The sequence below is a fragment of the Xyrauchen texanus genome, chromosome 33 (assembly GCF_025860055.1).
Source record: "Xyrauchen texanus isolate HMW12.3.18 chromosome 33, RBS_HiC_50CHRs, whole genome shotgun sequence".
NCBI lineage: Eukaryota > Metazoa > Chordata > Actinopteri > Cypriniformes > Catostomidae > Xyrauchen > Xyrauchen texanus.
The window spans coordinates 8,241,960-8,266,331 of NC_068308.1; the positions used below are offsets into that span (position 1 = coordinate 8,241,960).

The 24,372-nt window shown below is 41.1% G+C and overlaps 1 protein-coding gene across 1 annotated transcript in view; it reads right to left on the bottom strand.

Moving 5' to 3' along the window:
- LOC127626598 (protein bicaudal C homolog 1-like) overlaps nucleotides 1-24,372 on the bottom strand; it is a 163,795-nt gene that overhangs the window by 17,797 nt on the left and 121,626 nt on the right. The window contains 10 exon segments of the mRNA XM_052102500.1: nucleotides 1,149-1,305; nucleotides 4,827-4,980; nucleotides 9,746-9,887; nucleotides 10,012-10,095; nucleotides 10,097-10,192; nucleotides 11,124-11,257; nucleotides 11,982-12,192; nucleotides 20,060-20,191; nucleotides 21,667-21,918; nucleotides 23,282-23,470. Coding sequence (XP_051958460.1) covers nucleotides 1,149-1,305; nucleotides 4,827-4,980; nucleotides 9,746-9,887; nucleotides 10,012-10,095; nucleotides 10,097-10,192; nucleotides 11,124-11,257; nucleotides 11,982-12,192; nucleotides 20,060-20,191; nucleotides 21,667-21,918; nucleotides 23,282-23,470 — 1,551 coding nt within the window.

A 24,372-nucleotide genomic window follows, 5' to 3' on the forward strand; every position in this document is an offset into this window, starting at 1 on the left:
GTGGAGACTCCACCCCCAGGTGGTCCAACTGATTTGGAGTCGATTCAGCAAAGCACAGGTAGAGACCTATTCGCTTCCCGGGAATCCTCCCACTGCTCGCTCTGGTATTCCCAGATGGGAGCCCCCCTCGGGACAGACACGCTGGCCCCGGGACTGCGCAAATAAGCATTCCCACCAGTGAGCCTTCTTGCACAGACCCTGTGCAAAGTCAGGGAGGATGAGGAACAAGTCTCTCACGTGGCCCCATACTGGAGGAAGGACCTTCTTTCTCAGGGATGGGGCACAATCTGGCACCCAGGCCCAGACATCTGGAACCTGCTATTATGCACGCAGCAGCCTGCTTGCACCTGCATCAGCAGTTCACGTAACATGGTTCAGCTGTTGTGCCGTTTTCCCCTAGTCAACACAACGTCGAGTGAGTGACTGAAGGGGAATGTCATGATTACTGTCGTAGCCTCCATTCCCTGATGGAGGGAACGAGACGTTGTGTCCCTCTTGCCACAACACTGTACTAGCCGCTGAAATGGCCGGACCCTGTCTCGGCTCCTCAGCAAAAAACCTGAAGGAATTGCATTCCAGCTTCTTTTATACCTGTATGTCCAGGGGAGTGGCATGCAAATTCCACTCATCGATTCTCATTGGCCTTTTCAACTGTAATTCCTGTGTAAATCAGGGCTGTTAAAATTAACATTATATCATGTATGAATGACCCCTTAAGGGCACTGTTGTAGAAGTCTGCCACTGCCTGGAATCTTTTTTATAAGCGCATATATTCTGCTACAAAATACAGTCTCAATACAAATTGCAGAACTTAACAATTATACATATTATTTTTGCTTTATTTTCTTTAAAAAGGAATCGACTGTGTTAACTACAAAATATTACTTGATTAATTGTGTTCCAAAAAATTTGTGTAGATGTGTAAATACATTTATGCCGCTTCTGTAACACCTGCTTGATGTGAAGAGGAAATAATGCTGTTTATATTTATATAATGATAATGTATGTGTAATAATTTGTGTTCCTAAAATACTTAATCTGGACTGTGGACCGCTAAATGGTGACTTCTGCTTTGGACAATTAAAGTAAAACCGCTTTTGGCACATTTCTTGTGATTGAGAGTGGGACTTAAGGGAAGAGTTCTTCACCTCCATGTTGGAGAAGGAGGATTGGGGTGGCAGGCGGATTCTCTCTGAGTTCTGCTGAGCGGCACGTTCTGCTGCTCTCTCGCTGCCTGGAGCGCGCTTATCAGCAACTGGACTCTCAGAGGCGCTGGAGTCAGAGTCCGATAACAGACAGTCTGAACTAGAGTGAGTGGAAAAGAAAGAGAATTAATAGGTAAAAGGCTAAGGAAATACTGTATATGTAAACATGCTGCATTAGCCACAAACTCAAGCTTTGACTTTTGTACTGTTTACTCCAAGATTCACTTAGTCAATTGAACCTTTAATATTCTTTTGAACTGCTTGATCTCAGACTCACTGATCCCTTCTGCTAAAGCTAAATTTCACAGTTATGCTCTAAAGAATGCAACAGGTTGGTTCTGGAAGTAAAAATCTAATTTATTTTCTCCATAGGCAAATTGATTTTGTAATTACAACTTATTAACCTTTAAAGGCACCCCTATCATGAGTTCTGAGGTAATTAATCAATAGCGCATGCTTCTTCTGAAGCCATTAGTCTCCTTTATATCAAAATCATTTTTAAATAATTGTAGCAGTGTCTCAAATGACGAACTATACACTGTGCACTCAGCCATGTAGTGCATGCATTTTCTATTGTAGTGCAGTATCGTCCCAAATGCAACATTTAAAGTTTCTTTGCTACACAGAAACATTTTCCATTTTTCAGCTGATGGAAGTGATGTTTCAAACGCATGCAGTGTTGCCATTAGCTTTAGCGCGTTAGCCAAACTCAATTCAACACTTGTATCTCAAACAACATACATATTCATTCAGTTTCAGTGACGTCACTTTTCCCCCACAGCCGCCATATTTGTGACAATCAGCGGGAGGAAGTAATGGCGGTGAATTGAAAAAAACCTGTAAAACGATCTCAAGAAAAACATAAAAAAATGATTTTGATCAATGCAAAGTCCCAGGAAAGGTGTATACAGGCCTGAGGTCAGCACAATATGGCCAAATTTGACTTTCACTGACATTTAAACATATTTTATCCACAATTTATCTCTGTACGCTGGCGAGTATGATGTGCACACACCTACTTGTCTGGTACATCACATCTCTCATTCAAAAGTTATAAATGTTTGTGTTGTTTTATGCTCTGATTTCGTCATAATCATCTGTGACGCAACCAAGGCATATTAGTGTATATGATTAAAATTATTACATTGTAGTCTGGTGGTGTATATAATGTATGTTCTTCTTATGATCTTATGATGTGTTGTTTATTGACTAACATTAGTATATACTCATGAAATATATACTATGTATTCACATTATAGTGCTTTTTATTTATTACAATGTGTTACAATTATGATGTACCTTTTATACAGTCTGGGTGTTATGAATAGCATCACCCTATGTGCATTTCCAGTTTAATTGTATCTGACTCGATTATGTTATAAATACAGTAGACATGTGTATAGATAACTGACATGTCTGAAAAATGAGCAAAGACTGCTCTCCACCTTCATCGCTGATTGATTTTGGCAAAATTAAGCTGTCACTTAAAAGATAAAACATTATATATTAAAAAAATGTTGCAGACGTTTGCCGCACCCTACAATGAAGATATATGGAATTTTGGTCACAAACATGGCGGTGCGGTCATAGAGTAATGCCAGATGAAACAGGTCAATAGTGCAATTCTGGTGAAGAACTAAACTAATCAGAGAATAAATCCAGTCAGTCAGTCTCAGTACACTCTTAAACTTCTTATATATTTGCATATAAATATACTAAGATTTTGCAATATACTTTTAATATATTGATTCTTTATGTATAACTAACAACTTAAAATCAATAGATTTATATTTACCATCGTTTTAATTCTATTCCATCATTTGCGATGCTTCATGGATTGAAGTGTATTCCCTTATGACACATTCTTGTAACTTTGTCTTTTTGTCTAATTTTCAAATATACTATTGCGTAAAATAAAAGTAGGTAATGTCGAGTTTCACCTCGGAGCTGGTTGGTTTGGTTCGGTTCATGGTTTAGAACTCTTTTATGAAGATTTATATGAAATCTCCATGGAAAACAAATTATTGGAAAAATACTTCCGTAACAAAATTGGGCGGAAACTGTTGCGCTCTATTACATATCTACTGTTGACCTTTAAAAAAGGGAGACAGATAGAGAGACAGACACACTAGATTTGAAGTTCAGTTATAAAGTTGATATAATGATGAAATATGCAGTGCATACATTAAATACAAATTTGAATAGGTGGTCAATTTTAACATTGATTAGTGGTATCATGTTTCTGGAAATACAACATATGTTGTGTGTTTAAGTGCTGTCAGTCAATAAAAAAAATTAATTGCGATTAATCACATAATTTTTTTAGTTAATCGCAGTTATTCACAGATTTTAAAAGTGCAGAAATTTGACACTAAATATACTTCTTTTCTCGTCAAAATTCATTTATTTACATCTTAGGAAAGAAAAAAAAAAACAATATGCAGCAATATAATGCTTCATTAACATTTTCCAAACAAAGCCTTTCACAATATAAAGATAGAAATGCACTAAAATAGAGTCAATTCAAGTAACATTAAACATTTCCCATAGACTAAATTGGAGTTTGACTAATTGAAAGAACTACTCCTCACATAGGTTGCATTTGCATTGCAATAGGCATTACATCCCTTAATCTCTCATCCTGCACAATGTTAATCGGCTTTGTTACAGCAATCGTGAAGCTGTGTTCAGCGAGTAGCTCAGAGAGTATTGACGCTGACTACCACCCCTGGAGTCACAAGTTCGAATCAAGGGTGTGCTGAGTGACTCCAATCAGGTCTCCTAAGCAACCAAATTGGCCCAGTTGCTAGGGAGACTAGAGTCACATGGGGTAACCTCCTTGTGGTCACGATTATTGGTTCTTGCTCTCAATGGGGCACATGGTAAAATGTGCGTGGATCACGGAGTGTAGCACGAGCCTCCGCAGTGTCATGTACAAAGTGCCACGTGACAAGATGAGCCGATTGACTCAGAAGTGGAGGCAATTGAGACCTGTACTCTGCCACCCAGATTGAGGTGAGTAATCGCGCCACCATGAGGACCTACTAAGTAGTGGGAATTGGGCATTCCAAAATGGGGAGAAAAAAAATTATTTGGTGTGCTTCTGTGGTAATCAAAGAGCTCCTTTCTCCATCATTTTATCACTGACAGGAAAGTGCTGTCAGAGATTATTTTATTTATTTAGATAACAACCTTATTGACTCTATCATAGGAGAGAGCTTAACAGTCACGACAGTGCTAACCATAGATTGTCTATAGGACCTATGATATTTTATGCTAAGCTTGTAGGCTCCTTTGTATAAGGGCTCTGGCACTGTTGTGTTTGTGGTGTGGGGTAATTGTAATGACTCTGGACAGAGACATTACAAAGAATTAGCGTTAACACGTACATTTTGACAGCACTAATGATAACATATTTATGGATGATTCATATTAAGCAAATAAATGCATTATTAAAAACTAGACTTACATCAGTTCTATAAACATTTTGAATTTCATTCCATTTTAATTAAAGTCCTGAATATTTACTACCTCCATTCAAATTCTGTTATATTGATAATTTTCAATTCAGTTTCAAAGGGTACACTATTGTGTTTGTGTGTGTTCATGTGTGGTTCATACTGTAAGAGAGAGTTCTTGGTGCCCTGTAACAGCTCCAGAGCTTGTCTCTTTCCTGAGGTCGTCTTACAAGATGCCAACATCTGCTTCAGTTCATTACTGTTCCCAGAGTGAGAGGGGCTACGTGGCATGCCCACCTCCACAAAAGTATCCGAGCCTGAAACACACATGCAAAAGTGTTATTCTTTCCTTAAGCCCCCTTATTTAATGTTTTAGCTGAGTAGTTTGAAATTGTATTCACTATCAAAGAATCTACTACACCATTTACCTTCAGTGCTTTTAAGGAATAATGAGATCTAATTTACTTCATCTCATCTGGTAGTAAAAACAAACATCTCCTGACTAAATGGAAGTATGGCTCAAACACCTTTAACCACAACAATGGCGGAGCACGGAAAACCTTGCACAAAAGCCCCATTCACAGAGCAGGAAAAGAATGGTATAACCATTTGGAAGAGTTTATATTAATGCATAATTAGACTGAACAGTCAATAAATTCTCATTTCCAAGTAGTAGTAGGTTAAGGAGTGGCTGCAAGTACTAATCAAATGGTTGACATAATTCAGCAGTGAATGTCACTGGTTGCATTAAGATCTAATTAAGGCCAGCGTAATATATCTTTTAATTAAATGTTAATTCACATGACATACTCTGTAATATAAAAACAAAGTGTACTGGCATTTTCCAAAGAGCATTACTCAATTTTGACATATGTCTAAAATGTATCTTGTAAACCATGCCATTAAATTTGATTGACTGTAATAGTGTTCTGAAAGAGAAATGTGTGCTCTAATGAGAATATACTGGCCTTGTTTACACCTAGTATTAAGACCTGGTTTGGGTGATCCAATCACAAGTTGTTAGTTGAGACAGATCCCTGTGACTACTCGTTATCAAATGTTAACCTAAAAATGGGCTTCATGTGGAAACATCTAAATTAAATGATTTTATTAAAATCAAAAATATTATTTAACATTACTGAATCAACCTGAAAACATTAGGTTACACCACTAAAACTAAGAAGCTTTTTCTACCTGATCTAAGCTTTGAACTTAAAGGAAAAGTTCACCCAAAAAGGAAAATTCTCACATAATTTTCTTCCAAGTCATCCAAGATATGACTTTCTTTCTTCTGCAGAACACAAGATGGTTTTTAGAAGAATATCGTAGATCTCTAGGTCCATACAATACAAGTGATTGGGGTCCAAAACTTTCAAGCTACACAAAGCATATAAAGACGCTGATGGTTTAATCCATGGCTACTGAAGGGGTCCAGTCAGTTTGGGTGACAATAGTTCAAAGATAATTATGAATTTTGACTGGAAACATGAGCCAAATGTTCATTGCTATTTTAGTCCAGCTCAAATCAGGCATACAGAAGTATTTTTCATGTATATATGGGCTTTTCAAAATTTTTCAATTAGATTGTGGTATTCTTTAAAGGTGTACGTAACCGAAAACGTTTAAAACACTTGTTTTAGTGCAATAACTGATTAACAGGTGACTAGGAAGTCCTTGGATATTTACCCAGGATGCATCAGGACACATTAGCATTTTGCACTAAAACTGCAACATTTTTGGCAGTGTGGTTTAAATCTGATCTCAAAACATTTTTGATTCTGATTACTCTAATGATTTGCAAAACTACATACATTGTTTACTAGTTGAATAAACAGTCTAAAGGAAGCCCTGTATAATTTGAATGACACCCAACGGATGCCTTGCTTAGGGGAGGGTATTTACATATGACGCGTTCTTGCGTTTAAACACAGCTAGATGGAGTACAATGGAATATATATATATATATATATATATATATATATATATATATATATTTGGCATGTAACGATACACAAATTTCACGATACGATACAAAGCCTCTTGAGATGATAAAATAAAAAACTCTAAAAGGAGCCTGACCTCATATGTACATAATCCAATATTATTTAGCGGATTGAGTGAAAGACGATCGGCCCACATTCATTGTTTTTTGGTCTCTTCCCCGTTTCACTTTGTATGTAAACATTACCAGCGTTATTACCGGCATATGACATCAGTTGTGCTCATAACCGTTTACATTTCAACGTCAAAAGCAGCGAATAGTAAGTGTCATGTAATCGTGGGTTTCTTACATTGTCAGATTTTAAAATAAGATTGTTTTTGTTACTTATGAGCGTCTTGCTCACTGTCATGCTGGTTAAAGGTTTTTCCTGTGAGTGTTCAGCCCATCCTCACTGTGGATGAGATTGTTTCGCAGCTCTCAGTGTTGTGCTGCTTGGTTTTAATTACACTATAACGTGTTTGTTTATGTATCGTATGATACATATGGTATTGAATATCGTGTGATACAATACGATACGTAATTTTTTACGTATAATTAAGAAAAGTAGCCACTAAGTGCCCAACATTGATGGGAACATCCCAGGGTGAAATCTCAAGAAGTTGGTTGAGAAAATGTCAAGAGTACATGTCTGCAAATTCAAGTCAAAGGGTAACTACTTTGAAGACGCTAAAATATAACACCATTTTGATTTATTTTGGATATTGTTAATTCCCATATTTCCATTTATGTTCTTCCATAGTTTAGATGACTTCACTATTATTCTAAAATGTGAAAAAAAAAAAAAAGACAATAAAGAATCAATAAGTGTTTCAAAACTTTTGTACGGAAGAGGATTAGGGCCAAGCAATAATAAAAAAATAAAACCATCTCGAGATTAAAGTCATTATAATGCGAGATTAAACTCGTTAAATTTCGAAAAAAATGTCGAAATACAATCTTGAGAATAAACTCATTAAATATCGAGATTAAATTCATTATAATGCGAGATTAAACTCGTTAAATTTCGAGAAAAAAGTCGAAATACAATCTTGAGAATAAACTCATTAAATATCGAGAATAAAGTCATTATAATGCGAGATTAAACTCGTTAAATTTCGAGAAAAAAGTCGAAATACAATCTTGAGAATAATTGGAATTGGGGCAGTGGTGGCTCAGTGGTTGAGGCTCAGGGTTACTGACCAGAAGGTCGGGGGTTCAATCTCCAGCACCACCAAGATGCCACTGTTGGGCCCTTGAGCAAGGCACTTAACTCCAGGTTGCTCCGGGGGGGATTGTCCCTGTAATAAGTGCACTGTAAGTCGCTTTGGATAAAAGCGTCTGCCAAATGCATAAATGTAAACTCATTAAATATCGAGAATAAAGTCATTATAATGCGAGATTAAATTTAACAAGTTTTTTCTCGAAACACAACGACTTTATTCTCGATATTTAATGAGTTTATTCTCAAGATTGTATTTCGACTTTTTTCTCGAAATTTAACGAGTTTAATCTCGCATTATAATGACTTTAATCTCGATATTTAATGAGTTTATTCTCAAGATTGTATTTCGACTTTTTTCTCGAAATTTAACGAGTTTAATCTCGCATTATAATGACTTTAATCGTGATATTTAATGAGTTTATTCTCAAGATTGTATTTCGACTTTTTTCTCGAAATTTAAAGAGTTTATTTTTTTTATTATTGCTTGGCCCTAATCCTCTTCCGAAATTTTGACCACTAGTGTATATATATATATATACACTCACCTAAAGGATTATTAGGAACACCATACTAATACTGTGTTTGACCCCCTTTCGCCTTCAGAACTGCCTTAATTCTACGTGGCATTGATTCAACAAGGTGCTGAAAGCATTCTTTAGAAATGTTGGCCCATATTGATAGGATAGCATCTTGCAGTTGATGGAGATTTGTGGGATGCACATCCAGGGCACGAAGCTCCGTTCCACCACATCCCAAAGATGCTCTATTGGTTTGAGATCTGGTGACTGTGGGGCCATTTTAGTACAGTGAACTCATTGTCATGTTCAAGAAACCAATTTGAAATGATTCAAGTTTTGTGACATGGTGCATTATCCTGCTGGAAGTAGCCATCAGAGGATGGGTACATGGTGGCCATAAAGGGATGGACATGGTCAGAAACAATGCTCAGGTAGGCCGTGGCATTTAAGCGATGCCCAATTGGCACTAAGGGGCATAAAGTGTGCCAAGAAAACATCCCCCACACCATTACACCACCACCACCAGCCTGCACAGTGGTAACAAGGCATGATGGATCCATGTTCTCATTCTGTTTACGCCAAATTCTGACTCGACCATCTGAATGTCTCAACAGAAATCAAGACTCATCAGACCAGGCAACATTTTTCCAGTCTTCAACTGTCCAATTTTGGTGAGCTCTTGCAAACTGTAGCCTCTTTTTCCTATTTGTAGTGGAGATGAGTGGTACCCGGTGGGGTCTTCTGCTGTTGTAGCCCATCTGCCTCAAGGTTGTGCGTGTTGTGGCTTCACAAATGCTTTGCCGCATACCTCGGTTGTAACGAGTGGTTATTTCAGGCAAAGTTGCTCTTCTATCAGCTTGAATCAGTCGGCCCATTCGCCTCTGACCTCTAGCATCAACAAGGCATTTTCGCCCACAGGACTGCAGCATACTGGATGTTTTTCCCTTTTCACACCATTCTTTGTAAACCCTAGAAATGGTTGTGCGTGAAAATCCCAGTAACTGAGCAGATTGTGAAATACTCAGACCGGCCCGTCTGGCACCAACAACCATGCCACGCTCAAAATTGCTTAAATCACCTTTCTTTCCCATTCTGACATTCAGTTTGGAGTTCAGGAGATTGTCTTGACCAGGACCACACCCCTAAATGCATTGAAGCAACTGCCATGTGATTGGTTGATTAGATAATTGCATTAATGAGAAATTGAACAGGTGTTCCTAATAATCCTTTAGGTGAGTGTATAAACTGTGTATAAATATATGTATTTAGTGTAGCACTGTCCACTTGTGACCTGATCGCCCACAACAGAAAATCAAACCAGATGTAATGGGGGTCATTGAGGATCTGTGAGTTATATGGACCTTGGTCTTGGCTTGACTTGCTGGACAGCGGTTCCGAAGGGCAGTGAGAGCTGGCTTCCTGCACAGAGTCAGCATGAGCTGCTGTCATAACTTTATCAGCCAGAGACGTTGCAGACATTCTGCTGTACATGCAGTTGGGCTGCTACAAACACACATACAGAATATTTTGGTCAAAGAAAGAAATCAAAGGATGCTAATAGAGTACCGTAGATATTCATGACAGCTTTAGACTGCATATAATGTCCTGATGATGATGGCTTGCTCACTTTGCTACTGAGGGGGGACACAGCCTTACTGCAGTCTGATACTCCATTGACTTGGGTGTCTATAAGGGCAAGACCGGGTGGAGGCTGAAGGGGTGTTCTGGGTGTAGCCTGGCACTCCTGACAGCAAGATGCTAGTTAAAGCCTGGGTGGCTGGATGGATCATTAGGGGCTGATGAGAAACCTGACAAACAATTGGGTGGAAGAACACATAGAGAGAAGCCCTTACAAGTCATTACAATATGGCTTTAAGTATGGAAGGCCAAATAACTTAAAATTGAATAATTTAATTAATATTGAAATAAATCATTAAATACATAGTAAATTAATGAAATGCATCATTACATCAGTACATAAAATCTCCACTGTCTTTCGTTTCGGCACTAGGTTTCAATCTATTTCATTTCAACAATAGCTCCTATCTCCATTTTTATTTAAGAGCTTGCTTTGGGATCTTTTTCATTTAAGCAAGAGCATTACTGACACGCCAATCAAAGCAGGTGGGTGTAATTAAAAGCACTCTTTGAGATTTTCTCATTGGCTCAGAATGTCAGCAGTCTAAATGAATCGAATGCAAAACACACAAAGTTACTGTCACTGACAGCTTTAATTTCAGCCAACATCTCCCTTACATTTTTTTAATATGGGTTAAAATTAAGACATTGTCAACTTTTTTGGTTAGCTACATCATCTGCAAGAGTCAACAAGAAATCTTTGATTATACCAAGCTCAGACATAGCCTTTGCGGTTTGAAAAAAGCACACTAAACTAACCAAAAAGTCCAAAGAAATCGATTTTGAAAGGTGACGCCAACCATTTAATTATGTATTTAATGATTTATTTAAATATTTCTTTAACTAATAACCTTTTGCATGCAATTAATTCACTATGTTTTAATGATTTATTCAATTATTGAAATATTTAATTACTTGTTTAAATATTTATTTAAGTAATTTGTAATTTATGTAATTTTGACTGCAATTTGTTTTTTTTGACTGAATTCATTATATGATATATATTATTTAAAGATTTTTTCTTCATATTGTGTGTGCACATGTTAGTGGAGGACAGTCTGTTCTATTCATTTCTCTACCTGGAGTGCAGGGCTGGCTGGCCAGTGAGTTGGACCAGAGAGTGGGGCTGGGTGTTCCAGAGGTGGGAGTCTGTAATGGGCTGATGGAACTGTTAAGGGCATTCAGGAGGGAGTTGGTTGAGGGTCCAGTCATGGCTGTTGTAGGTCCCAGAAGACCTGCAGGTCAGACACACAACCAGACATTAACCATACACACACAGTCAAAACAAACTCTCTTGCTTCAAGCACGTGTTTAATTGTTTGATCCGAATCAGAGTTTGATTCCACCCCTGCCCCTGCAGGTCTCTTTTCACATTTGACTTTTGAGTCAGAACCACCAGAGTAGAAAACCACCATGTGTACTAGCGGAAGCTGTTTACTACTGTAACTATGTAACAACACAGGAGGAGAAGACGTGAGTTTTACTGTGTTATTAAAATAGCTGTCTCTTCAGATTTACTACCAAAACTTCCCAAGCATAGAAAAGAAGTTGCATTTGTCTGCTGTGGATACATCCCAAAAAATGTAAAGAACAAATGTATGCTCTCTAATGGCATTTTATGCAGAGACAAGCAGTTATGAGAAATGCATTACTATTGTATAAGTTAATAATAACAATATGGTAAGTGTGTGTGAGTGGTAGCATACAAAGATGCAGATTAGCAGATCACTTCCATGAGTTAAGCCGGATTGCAACAGATGTCTCAATTTTCACTGAAACATTACTTACATTTCAGTTAACCCAATTGTAATCTAATTTTAGTGGTAGTCTTCTGACTTCAAATTGTGTAGTCAAAGCAATGAAAACAATCTTACTTTATGTATAATCTTTTTGTCACACATATATGCAAAGTAAACATACTTTTATAGTAACCACAATATAAATTGACCGTTGTCTTACCCAGGCTTGTGAGCCCGAGGCCGGCAGAGGCCAGTATGTCTAGCCCAACCGGGCAGCTGAGAGCAGGGGCAGGAGCGGACGGAGGGCTGCTGGAGCTGCTGCTGGTGATGCTGGTGGAGGCTGATACACCACTGCTCTCCAAACCCAGCAGATAACGCCTGGCCTCATACATGTTCAAAGTGTTCCTCTCCACACTCTTCACTATCACTGACTGACAGCCCAGAGAAAGTGACATTGAGATGGTTAGGTGAGACTTTAGAAATCAGCTCTCATCCACTAGTAGGTGCTCTATTATTGTAGACACAATGTTTTCAGAGACTTGATTCTTGTTTTCTGTACCTTATGACACAGTCAAAGTCTTCAGGCCATTACATTTGTTAGGAATAATTTACAGTCAAGCTAGTCATTATCTCAAAAAAGGATCCTGACGTGAAGTGGGTGTTCTTGCAACCAGAAGGAGTTAATTTTGCAATAGTGACCAACTAACTGATTATGGATATAATGTGCTTAGTATGTTGGAAAATAATAGTTTATTTGAAGTCACAAAGAACAGGCTTGACACTGTGAACTCTATAAACTGAATGCCAACAGCATTAGTGGTGAACTCTATAAACTGAAATGAATCTGACTGGAGGATTTATGAGGATGTAAATTTGCTAGTATTTACTTTCAAAATATTTCTTAACATATGTATATACTAGATATGACACCGCAGGTTAAGACTTCTGTTGAAGAGAACTATTAGAAGAGTGAAAGAAGAGAAGCTGGTTTATACAGAGGCATCAGCAGACAAATCACTCTAATGGAAAACTATGGGGTTTATGCAAAGACACATAATCTTCAGTGCTGCTATTCAGCCTAAAACACAGGCTAGGATTTCACCCTTGACCATGGCCAAGGACGTGAACATGAATACTGTGGAATTTTCCCAGTTTCCACATCCCAGACTTAAGCCACCCAACATGATTTGAGAATGTTTCAAAGAGTATCTTAACAAAGGAGGTAACATGGTCAATGTCACAAATGTACTTACATTTGATTAGTGAAATAGAAATAGTGCAAAAACCTAAATATTTCATATTAAGTTTACGTTTTAATTTGTCAAAATCCTAAAAAACTACTTTACTCTTAAACAATACCAGATTTTGTTATGTCTCATAATAGAGGTGAAGTGGGACCATTTTTGATCATTTGCCATTGGTATTGTTTTAAAATATTATCCAAATGACTAAATCAATTTCATCCCATACTTGTTAAGGGTGTACTTAACAGTTTTGGGGAAACTACTTTGAAACTTTAGCTTACCAAGCTACAAGCTACTCATAACTTAAATTAGTTATACTACAGTAAAGCTACTAAATAGCAGGCTACTAACAAAAACTAATTCACTACAACCCCAATTCCAAAATGTTGGGACAGTGTGACAAATGCTAATAAAAACAAAAAGGAGTGATTTGTAAATTATATTCACCCTTTGCTATATTGACAGCACAACAATTAAATATTATATAATGTTTTACCATGTGAATTTCATAGTTTTTTTTTTTTAAAGGTGCAGTAATTTCAAATCAGATGATTGCAACACACTCCAAAAAGTTGGGACAGTCGAGTGTTTACCACTGTAAAACATCACCATTTCTTCTAATAACACTTATTAAGCATTTAGGAACTGAAGACACAAGTTTGTTAAGTTTAAAAAGTGGAATTTTCATCCATTATGAAGGTCTTCAGCTGCACAATTATACGGGGTCTTCATTGCCATATTGCTCCACCATTCTCAGTTGGAGATGGTCAGGACTGCAGGCAGGCCAATCTAGCACCCGCATTCTCTGCTTATTCATCCAGTATGTGGTTTAAAGTTGTCCTGCTGTAAATTCCAGAATGTCCCTGGAAAATACCCAGCTCCAATATTTGCACATATCTGTTTGCATTAATGGTTCCTTCACAGATGTGCGAGTTACCCATGCCATGGTCACTGACACACCCCTGGCCCATACAGACACTGGATTTTGGACCTGATGCTGATAACAGCTTGGACGGTCCTTTTCCTCTTTGGGCCAGAGAACACGATGGCTGTGTTTTCATGTCAACTCATCGGACCAAAAAACACAGTTCCACTGTTCTACTTTCCATCTAAAATTAGACCGACCCCAGAGAAGTCGGCAGCGCTTCTGGACAGTGTTGATGTAGGGCTTCTGCTTTGCATAGTAAAGTCTTAACTTGCATTTGTGGATGCAGCAGCGAGTGGTGTTGACAAACAAATGTTTACTAATTTGTTGTGTTTTCAATATAGCAAAGGGTTATACATTTTAGTCATGTCAACTCTCGAAAAGATTTAGCATGTTAATGTGGGTATGACATAATTGTAGAATTTTTGTCTTGGTGGACTAGATTTGCTACACTGCTGCTACTGTAGAGCATGTACAGAGACTAGAATGCCCATATAGCAGATCTAGACAGTGGAGCTGGGGTGGAGGTGGGTCTTAGAAAAAAATATTTGCAGCGCATTGCAGTAAAACTGGCTTATCTGCAAAATTGTGCTACTTAAATGTTAGACAATACAATTTGATTGGCTCCTCGATTACATGGTAAAGGAGCAATCAGCTTACATAATGCAGCTATGTTTAAAATGTCACTGTAACGAACTCTAATCCCCAAGTTCACTCTGCCCCCTCTGGCTCTCACACTGGCTCCCAATCACCGGAATATTAGTTTCACCTGCACTGTTCTATTCCTCTATTTATACCCTGCTCTTTCTCCCCACAGTTGTTGGTTATTGTTTAGTTTACCCCTTCGCTTTGCCAACTCTGGTGTTTCGCTAGTTTTCCCCAGTTTACATTCTCTCGTGTTGTATTTGTTATTCTGATCTCCCGGCTTCGACTTTACGCTTCCCTCTGACTACGCTTATCTGGATTTGCCCCTTTGTACTTTTGCCTGTCTGCAAATAAAGCAGTTTTATCCCGCATTGTGACTATCTCGTCTTGTGTGCGTTACAAAATAACCAACCCAAACAGATATTAGTCACAATGGATTCCGCGGAAAACCTTCACGGCTCACTAGAGCGGATTTGTGCGGCGATTTCTGCCCAAGGATCTACTGTTGGGAGACACGATCAAGCGCTTGCAACCCAGGGGCAGCAGATCCAAGAGATACTACAAACGGTACGTGCTCTTTCTAATCAGTTGAATCCTGTTCCACCTGTGCATGTCCCGGAACCCTCTGATGCTCCCAACGTATTTCCGAGCGCTGTGAGTTTTCAACCTCCCGAGAGGTTTGATGGCTCTTCTGACACTTGCCAGGGTTTTTTAATGCAGTGCAGTGTCTACATGAAGTATCACCCCCTTTTACGCTCTGACAGCGAGAGAGTTCACTTTTTAATTTCACTTCTCACTGGCAAAGCGCGGCAATGGGCCACCGCGTTGTGGATAGCTTCATATGATCAATTCTGTCACCAGATTGCCGTTATATTTGATCACCCTGCAGCTGGTAGAGATGTGGGCAGCCACCTCGTGTTTCTTAAACAGGCGTCACGCACTGCAGCCGATTATGCCCTTGATTTCCGCACCCTTGCCGCTGATAGCGGGTGGATGACACCGCTCTTCTGACTGTCTACCGCCTGGGTTTGAGTAGTCAACTGCAGATGGAGCTAGTCTGTCGAGGAGAATCATTGTCGCTGGAGGATTATATTCAACTCTCCATTACAGTAGATAATCTCCTACGCGATCGCGCTTTTAGAAGTTCCTCGGCCATCCAAGAGCATACTATAGGTTCCAACTCATCTCACCCCCCCCCCTCTCGAAAGCTCTTCCAATCCTGAACCCATGCAGCTTGGCCGCGCTCCATTAACCCCTGCAGAGCGTACTAGACGTTTGACACAGAGCCTCTGTCTGTACTGTGGCAAGCCGGGTCATCGCATTGCCTCATGCCCGGTCTGCCCTCAGCCTTCTCTCTCCAGAAGCCAGGTCAGAACATCTGTCATTCTTAACATTTCCCAGAAACAAGTCTGCCTCCCTGTGGTTTTGATCCTTAATGATGTCTCCTTTTCTGCCTCAGCCCTAGTTGATTCCGGGGCAGCGGGGAATTTTTTGGACGATGGCTTGGCCCAAACACTTGGTATCCCGCTTAGTCCAGTTGTACCACCTCTCAAGGTTAATTCTTTAGATGGTGCACCTCTCGGATCAGATCGTTCCCACAGAACAATGCCATTGTCCCTTCAAGTAGGTTTGTTCCACAGGGAGATCATTCAATTTTTTATTTTTCGATCACCTAGAGACCCAGTAGTTTTGGGTCACCCCTGGCTATCTCTCCATGACCCCCATATTTCCTGGCGCACGGGGGAGCTGTTGCGCTGGAATAACCATTGTCTGTCTCACTGTATTCACCTACCTGTTTGCTCAACCTCCGTAGAGAGCCCCGAAATGAGATCTCTGGTCTCCATTCCCCCTGAGTATTTTTCTTATGCTGACGTATTCGAAAAGACCCAGGTTAATCTCCCCCCACATCGTAGTGTGGATTGCACCATCGATCTTCTTCCGGGGTCCCCGCTCCCTAAGAGCAGAGTATACCCCTTAACGCTGCCTGAAACCAAGGCCATGGAGGACTACATCGACGAGGCGCTCAGTCTCGGCATAATACGACCGTCCACCTCCCCAGCAGCGTCGGGCTTCTTCTTCGTAGACAAGAAGGATGGCGGGCTTCGTCCCTGCATCGATTACCGTGCCCTAAATAAGGTAACGGTAAAGTTTGCCTATCCCTTGCCTCTCATCCAGCCAGCCCTTGAGCAAGTCAGCAAAGCCAAAATATTTACTAAGCTTGACCTCAGGAGCGCATACAACCTCGTGTGCATTCGTAAGGGGGACGAGTGGAAGACAGCGTTCATCACCACCAGGAGGCACTATGAGTACTTGGTTATGCCGTACGGCCTCGCTAACTCTCCTTCGGTGTTTCAGTCTTTCATGAATGAGATCTTCCGAGACATGCTGGACCAATTCCTCGTCATCTACATAGATGATCTTTTAATTCACTCCTCTACACTTTCGGAACACACTAACCACATCTCGAGGGTGTTACAGAGACTTTGTTAGCACGACTTGTTTGTTAAGGCAGAGAAGTGTGCCTTTCATCATTCCTCCGTCTCCTTTCTGAGCTATGTCTTGTCCGCAGGTACCATGAGGATGGAAACCAACAAGGTTGCTGCAGTCCTGTCCTGGCCCGAACCTAGGACGCTGAAGGAGCTCCAACGGTTTCTGGGTTTCGCCAACTACTACAGGCGCTTCATCCGAAACTTCGGGAAGATCACCACACCCCTCACTGCTCTGACACGAGGCAACCCGAAGTCCCTCACATGGAGCATATCTGCTCAACAGGCCTTCCAAGCTCTAAAGAATGCTTTTACCACTTCCTCTGTTCTCCAGCAACCCGATCCTACTCTCCCTTTCGGGATGGAGGTGGACGCCTCTGAGGTGGGGGTGGGAGCGGTACTCTCGCAGCCACACGGGACTCCCGCGAAGCTGTACCCTTGTGCCTTCTACTCCCATAAACTGTCTCCCCCCGAACAAAACTATGACGTCGGGAATAGAGAGTTGCTAGCCATTAAACTAGCCCTAGAGGAATGGCGTCATTGGTTAGAGGGTTCTATGTTCCCTTTCATTGTCTTCACCGACCACAAGAACCTGGAGTACATTCATTCAGCCAAGAGGCTGAACCCCAGACAAGCCAGATGGGCCATGTTCTTCACTCGTTTTAACTTTTCGGTAACCTTTCACCCAGGCTCCAAAAACACCAAGGCTGACGCGCTCTCTCAACTCTTCAACCACGGCTCTAAACCTCCGGAGCCAGAGACTATTCTCCCCACATCGTGCATCGTAGCCCCCGTTAGGTGGGAATTGACGGAGGCCATCCTACGGGCTCAAGGTAACGAGCCCGCGCCTCCTCAAACCCCCCCCAACAAGATGTATGTACCCACCATTATTCGCCCTCAGCTCATGCAGTGGGTCCATACTTCCCTTTGTTCCAGTCATCCGGGTATCACCCGTTCCACCGAGCTGCTCACTAAGAAATTTTGGTGGCCCTCACTCAAGGATGACGTCCACGACTATGTCCTTTCCTGTCCAGTCTGTGCTCAGTCCATAACTCCTCGTCACCTTCCCGCTGGACTCCTCCAACCGTTGCCCATACCCGATCGGCCGTGGTCCCACATCGCCATGGACTTCATTACCGACTTACCTCCTTCAGACGGTCAGACGGAGATCCTAATGGTGATAGACAGGTTTTCCAAGATGTGCCGCTTGATTTCCCTACCCAGACTACCCAATGCAACCCAGCTGGCCGACCTCATGATCAGTCACGTCTTCCGCAACTTTGGCATCCCCGAGGAGATTACTTCGGATAGAGGGACCCAATTCACGTCTCGATTCTGGCGAGCCTTAAGAATCGAGACATATCCCTTAAGTGACAGACTAAGCATCCAGCTAAACTTCTCCTTGGGATACCACCCCCAAACTAATGGTCAGACTGAACGCCTCAACCAGGAGATAGGTAAATATCTGAGAGCCTACTGTGCTCAGAACCAGGGTAACTGGCACACCTACCTTCCTTGGGCCAAATACGCCCAAAATAGCCTGGTCAGCTCTTCGACCCGTCTCACCCCATTCCAATGCGTCCTGGGGTATCAGCCTCCCCTTTTTCCTTGGGAGGCAAATCCCAGTGATGTTCCTGCGGTGGATACCTGGGCCCAGAAGTGTACCCAGGTCTGGAGAGCCACCCATGACTGTCTCCAGCACTCTAGCCAAACCCAGAAATCCAAGGCTGACTGCCGACGCAGACCCACGCCTCTATTCCATCCAGGCCAGCGAGTGTGGTTATCGACCCGAGACATCCGTCTTCGTCTCCCGTCGAAAAAGCTGAGCCCAAAGTACGTAGGTCCCTTTAAGATTTTAAAGAGAATTAACCCTGTCACTTATAAATTACTTTTGCCACCCCGCTACAAAATCTGTCCTGTGTTTCATGTCTCCCTACTTAAGCCAGTGTTTTACAGCCCCATGTTCCCTCCCACTGCATCCCAGACACCCCCTCCACCACTCGACGTTGGAGGTCAGCCCGCATATGCGGTCCGGGCCTTGTTGGACTCCAGACGTCGTGGTGGTCAGTTGCAGTATCTGGTAGACTGGGAGGGCTACGGACCTGAGGAACAGTCGTGGGTACAGTCGAGGGATGTCTTGGACCAAGCTCTCAAGCTTGATTACCATCGCCAGCATCCCGATCGTCCCGCGCCATTCCCCAGAGGTCGCGCTCCTCGCAACCAAGCGCCGCCGTCCGGAGCCGTCCGCAGCAGAGCGGGAAGTACTGTAACGAACTCTAATCCCCAAGTTCACTCCACCCCCTATGGCTCTCACACTCGCTCCCAATCACCGGAATATTAGTTTCACCTGCACTGTTCTATTCCTCTATTTATACCCTGCCCTTTCTCCCCACAGTTGTTGGTTATTGTTTAGTTTACCCCTTCGCTTTGCCAACTCTGGTGTTTCACTAGTTTTCCCCAGTTTACCTTCTCTCGTGTTGTATTTGTTATTCTGATCTCCCGGCTTCGACTTTACGCTTCCCTCTGACTACGCTTATCTGGATTTGCCCCTTTGTACATTTGCCTGTCTGCAAATAAAGCAGTTTTATCCCGCATTGTGACTATCTCGTCTTGTGTGCGTTACAGTCACAAGTGAGCGAGCCAATTGGATAACAGATAACAAGTTCAAAGAAAAATATTAGCTTGCACCTCATAGTTACATGGCTGAACTTATTTTTTAGATATATACCAATCAGATGATATTATCAGTTCTGTTGAACAATGGAGCTTGTTAATGGAAAAGCTAAACTATTGTGAAAATAGCTGAGCTTAAAATGTAGTTACTTATTTGCATCGCTACTTTTAGTTACTACTCACTAACACTGGAACTTGATGATGATTTTTTGTTAATGACAAATATACACATTTATCTTAAGTGTCCCAATTTACCTGTATTCCCCCTAAATGTAAGAAAAAGGGGTAATTTAACTTTCTAGTTTGTGACAATGTGTGCGCAAACCTTGCTAGGTTGTTTGGGTTTTGGTTTGACGCTAATGAACACATCAAGCTGTTCCATCAGAGAAGAGATGCACTGCGGCTCCACCTCAATGTCATCTTTGATATCAAACATCAGAACCAGCGGCAGACATCCCTGCAGAAATCACAAGCATGGAAGTATTAAACCAAGTTTTTGTACATAGTTTTAAATCATTTGTTCAGTCAAGCTTTAAGTGTTTCACGGACTTTGCTGGATTTGGTCCTAAAGCAGCAAATCTCTAGTTATTCACCAGTGATCCATCACCTCCTCATGTTGAAAAGAAAACAGCAGCAGGTCCTCCAGGCGAAAGGCTTTCATTTACTGGGCATTGACCCCCTTTTTCCTCTCTCGGCACAGCTAACTCAGCAGACAGCAAGGAAACTGCTAAATATGCAAAAGTTCTTGAGGGTAGATCGTGCGGTAGAATCCTGCCATGACAGTCTTATTTGTGAATGCTAAAAATGTCCTTAATGGATCTAAGTTTAGCCAGAAAGCTTATGTGAATAAATTATTCTAAGCTGCTATTCTAAGCCTCCCCACAGTGTGTGTTTAAATCAGGACTGTGTTGTCTTGTGACAACATGCAGAGCAATCGCTGTCTCTTAGCGAAGACCACAGAGCTGCGGAGTGCTAATTATTTTGCTTTCTTTCAGCAAGGGAATGCTCTCCACATGTGTGTTCCTTAAAATGGATTTTGTTTTTATACTACTTCTGGTCCCCCTGGCTTTCTCAAATGTATCTTCCTCTGTGTTGGTTTGGAACCGTTAATTTGAAGAGGATCACCACACAATAAGACTAACTAGCTCTCAGTCACTCTTTTCTGTGGTAGCTAGAGATGACCTGGCAACTTTCCCAGGAATTATTAAGTTGTTCTGAGTGGCAACTAGGGCATTAATACTGTATGTGGTTGGGTGTTTTGGTTGAACTCAAATCCCTAAACCCTTAATATAATAAACTTCACCTCGTAACTCACAATATGAATGATACCTAAAATTGTGCGGCTTTTGAGATGGTTTTAGAGGCAACATGTTAAAAATACACTGATAACCCCAAAGCAAATGCATAGAACACACTGCCAACCACCCACTACTCTAGTGCAATTTAGACATTAGTTCGGGAACCACACTACACTGGTTGCGCTGTATGTTTTGCACTGTAGACTCAAAAGATTCATTTGTTCGAGAATCAGACTACATGGTTGTGCTGTGTTTCATGCTATAGATTCAAAAGAGCTGGCTCATAAGAGTAGTTCGTTCAGAAACCGCACTTCACCGCGCGTGCTGTATGTTTCGCACTGTAGATTTAGAAGAGTCATCCGTTAGGGAATCACATTACACTGGCTGCACTGTGTGCTTTGCACTGTAGACTCAGTAGTGAGGCAGCGCTGCCGCTTAATAGCACTGCAGAATATTTTAGTACAGTGTTCCATTCACATTGGTGGAAAAATTGATGGAACCGAAAGTCATGAAAATATCTGGATTTCTGATATTGTTTTTAGAAATGGAATCAGTTCTGAATAAGAACTGCTTCTTTGTACCCAACCTGACAAAAAACAGAAACATATTAATACAGGACAAACCAATCGCTTACCATCAGGTACTGGCGGGCAAGGCACACAGAGTCAATATTTCCCTGCACGTAGATGGTGGACTTCTTCTGCAGACAGTTGGGGTCCGGGAAGTGGACCTGAGCGCCTGTGCGCTGCATGATGTGCTTGATGTTGCTGCCATTGCGGCCCATCATGAAGAGGTGGTGCTGTGGTGCAATATCCAGCTGCGTGCTGACCGTGATGGCGCTGGCCAGGTTACCCGTGAGGTGCTCCAGTAATACGGCCGTGCCCCTCTGCAATGAGACCACAAACACCTTGCTGACCCCTTCTTCAAAGTCATGTCAGTCTAAACCAGTGGTTTTCAATTGGTTTTGCTTCAGGATACAGATTTTACATTAGAAATAATGTTGTGACCCATCACAGTGCTAAAATTGTGTATTAGACCAACGTAAACAAAAATGTCCTTAAAATCAAATATTGGAATAATTCACCTCAGTAAACATTTAATTTGGCTAGTTTCTATCAAGTGACAAATGAATTAGCACCGAAATAATGTAGAGTTTGATTGGACACACATATAGTGAAGTCAACACAAAAGATACAGGACACAATTTGTCCTCTGATTTAATATTCAATGAACCTATATAGTTTGCCTGACTATGCACAGTTATATAGGTAGTTACACTTACCATTGCTTTTACCTGCTGTTTGCGACCCAATCAGAGCAAACCTGTGAGTGACCCATTTTTGAGTCATGACCCACTAGTTCAAAACCACTGGTCTTAACCACCCTGGTTACGATCTGCCAACATGACAGGTGCTTTTTGGAGCTAATGGAGCGTGCTTTGGTTAACAACAGCATCTTTATAATCTTGTTTTTTTTTCTGGCCCATATGATCCTGAGAATGGCCTAGATTGAAACATTGCTTTCAGCACACCATTAAAAGAGGGCAAAAGTGGACAAAGAGAGGAGCTCTTTTTGGGCTCCATTCTGGCTGCATCTGTAGGTGGGTTTGGCATGGGACTCCCCACTCTGACTCTCAGCACATACCAGGCATAGCCAGCAGCCCATAGGACAGCTCCAATCCACAAACCCTTCCTCAAGACTAGGGCTGGAAGAGAATTCTCCTTGAAAAGGTGAACAGGCTCTGGGCTTTTCTCCCACACAAGAACCACCGTCTAAACCACAATGCCTGCAACTATTCACACAGTATGAAGAGCTCACCACCAGTGGCAAACATCAGGCACATAGAGATCAAAGGTGTGGAGGTGTATGCTGAGGATCTACTGTTTCTAAGGTAAAGAGTTGCTTTTTCCTCACCTCTTTATTCAGTTTGAAAATGTGTTTGCCACCATATTACCCCATAGGACATTGAAATAACAAAAGAGATTTCTTTAATATATCAATTGTTTCTCCTAGATACAAATGAGCCTGAATGTGATTGTGTTCTGCTTCTCTCTGTTCTCTCCTCTGGAGTTTTTGAAGAGAACTCAACAATGTCTAGAACTTTGCTCAGATTTGCCAAGATCCCAAAGTCTGCAATCAAAAGTCAAACATTTCAACATGAACTCATTCTCATCATATTCTTCCAAAACTATTTGATACATTGAACCCATTTGTGTGTGAGTGTATGTGTGTCTCGTGAAACGTCTCACCTTTACAGCTGCGGCATTATTCTGTGAGCCCCGCACAACACCGGTTGCTCCGTAGAGCCTGGACCTCTGTTTGAAGGCCACAGAGAGGTTGTATGTCTGGGATATGTGCTGGATGGCAGGAGAGCTGGGGTCAGGGTTTAACTGTACTATGACCGGCAGCTCAAACATCAACACAAGTGGGAGTAACTCCTGAAAGATGAACGCAGACCCATCATTTAAAGGAATCTTATACCATGGTCTATTCGAATACATTCTGATTGGCTGGAATGGGTGGATTAAAACGGTTTAGTTCACAGGTAGTTCCAGTCAGTTTTAATCAACCTTCTACACTCAGAGACCACTTTATTTGATACACATGTACACCTACTTATTTATGCGATTATCGAATCAGCCATCGTGTAGCTTTTATAATGGGCAGAACACTTGATCTGACAATTCAATGACAGCTTTAACTAATCAATGCTTGCAAGTGACCATGGTATAAGCGGGATAATCCAAGGCTAGGTTAAATCATTTGAATGCACTTCACAGAGGCAACCGCCTCGGGTGGTTCTTCGCCTCCATGGCAATCATTAAATTCATTTAACGCACACTTAGCCATATTATCCCTTACATATCACATGTTTTTCAAATGATTTTCTTTTTTCCTAAGGGTCCACTTAAAATATTAGCCAAGGTTTTTTGCATAATGTATTTTTCTTAAAATTAAATGGTCCATTATTCGCACCTTCATCACGTGTGAAATGAGCAACAGCACTTCGCTGCGCTCACACACTGGCTGTGGGTTTGCAGTTGGGTTGAATAAAGGTTTCAAGTGCCCCATCTTGCCCCATTTAATTATTATATTAGAGTTTGAATTCATGAGTTAATGAGTTTGATTCCCGGTGAAAAGTCAATCCGATAAAATGTATACCTCAAATGCACTTTACATTGATTTGGATAAAAGGATCTGCCAAATGCATAAATGTGATATCAATTTTGTAGTTTATTTTACATTGACAACAGGTACAAATTATGGGTAATAAATCAGCAGAACTAGATTGGTCCAAAATGGCACTTCTACAAACAAAACGCATTTACAAGCAAACAAC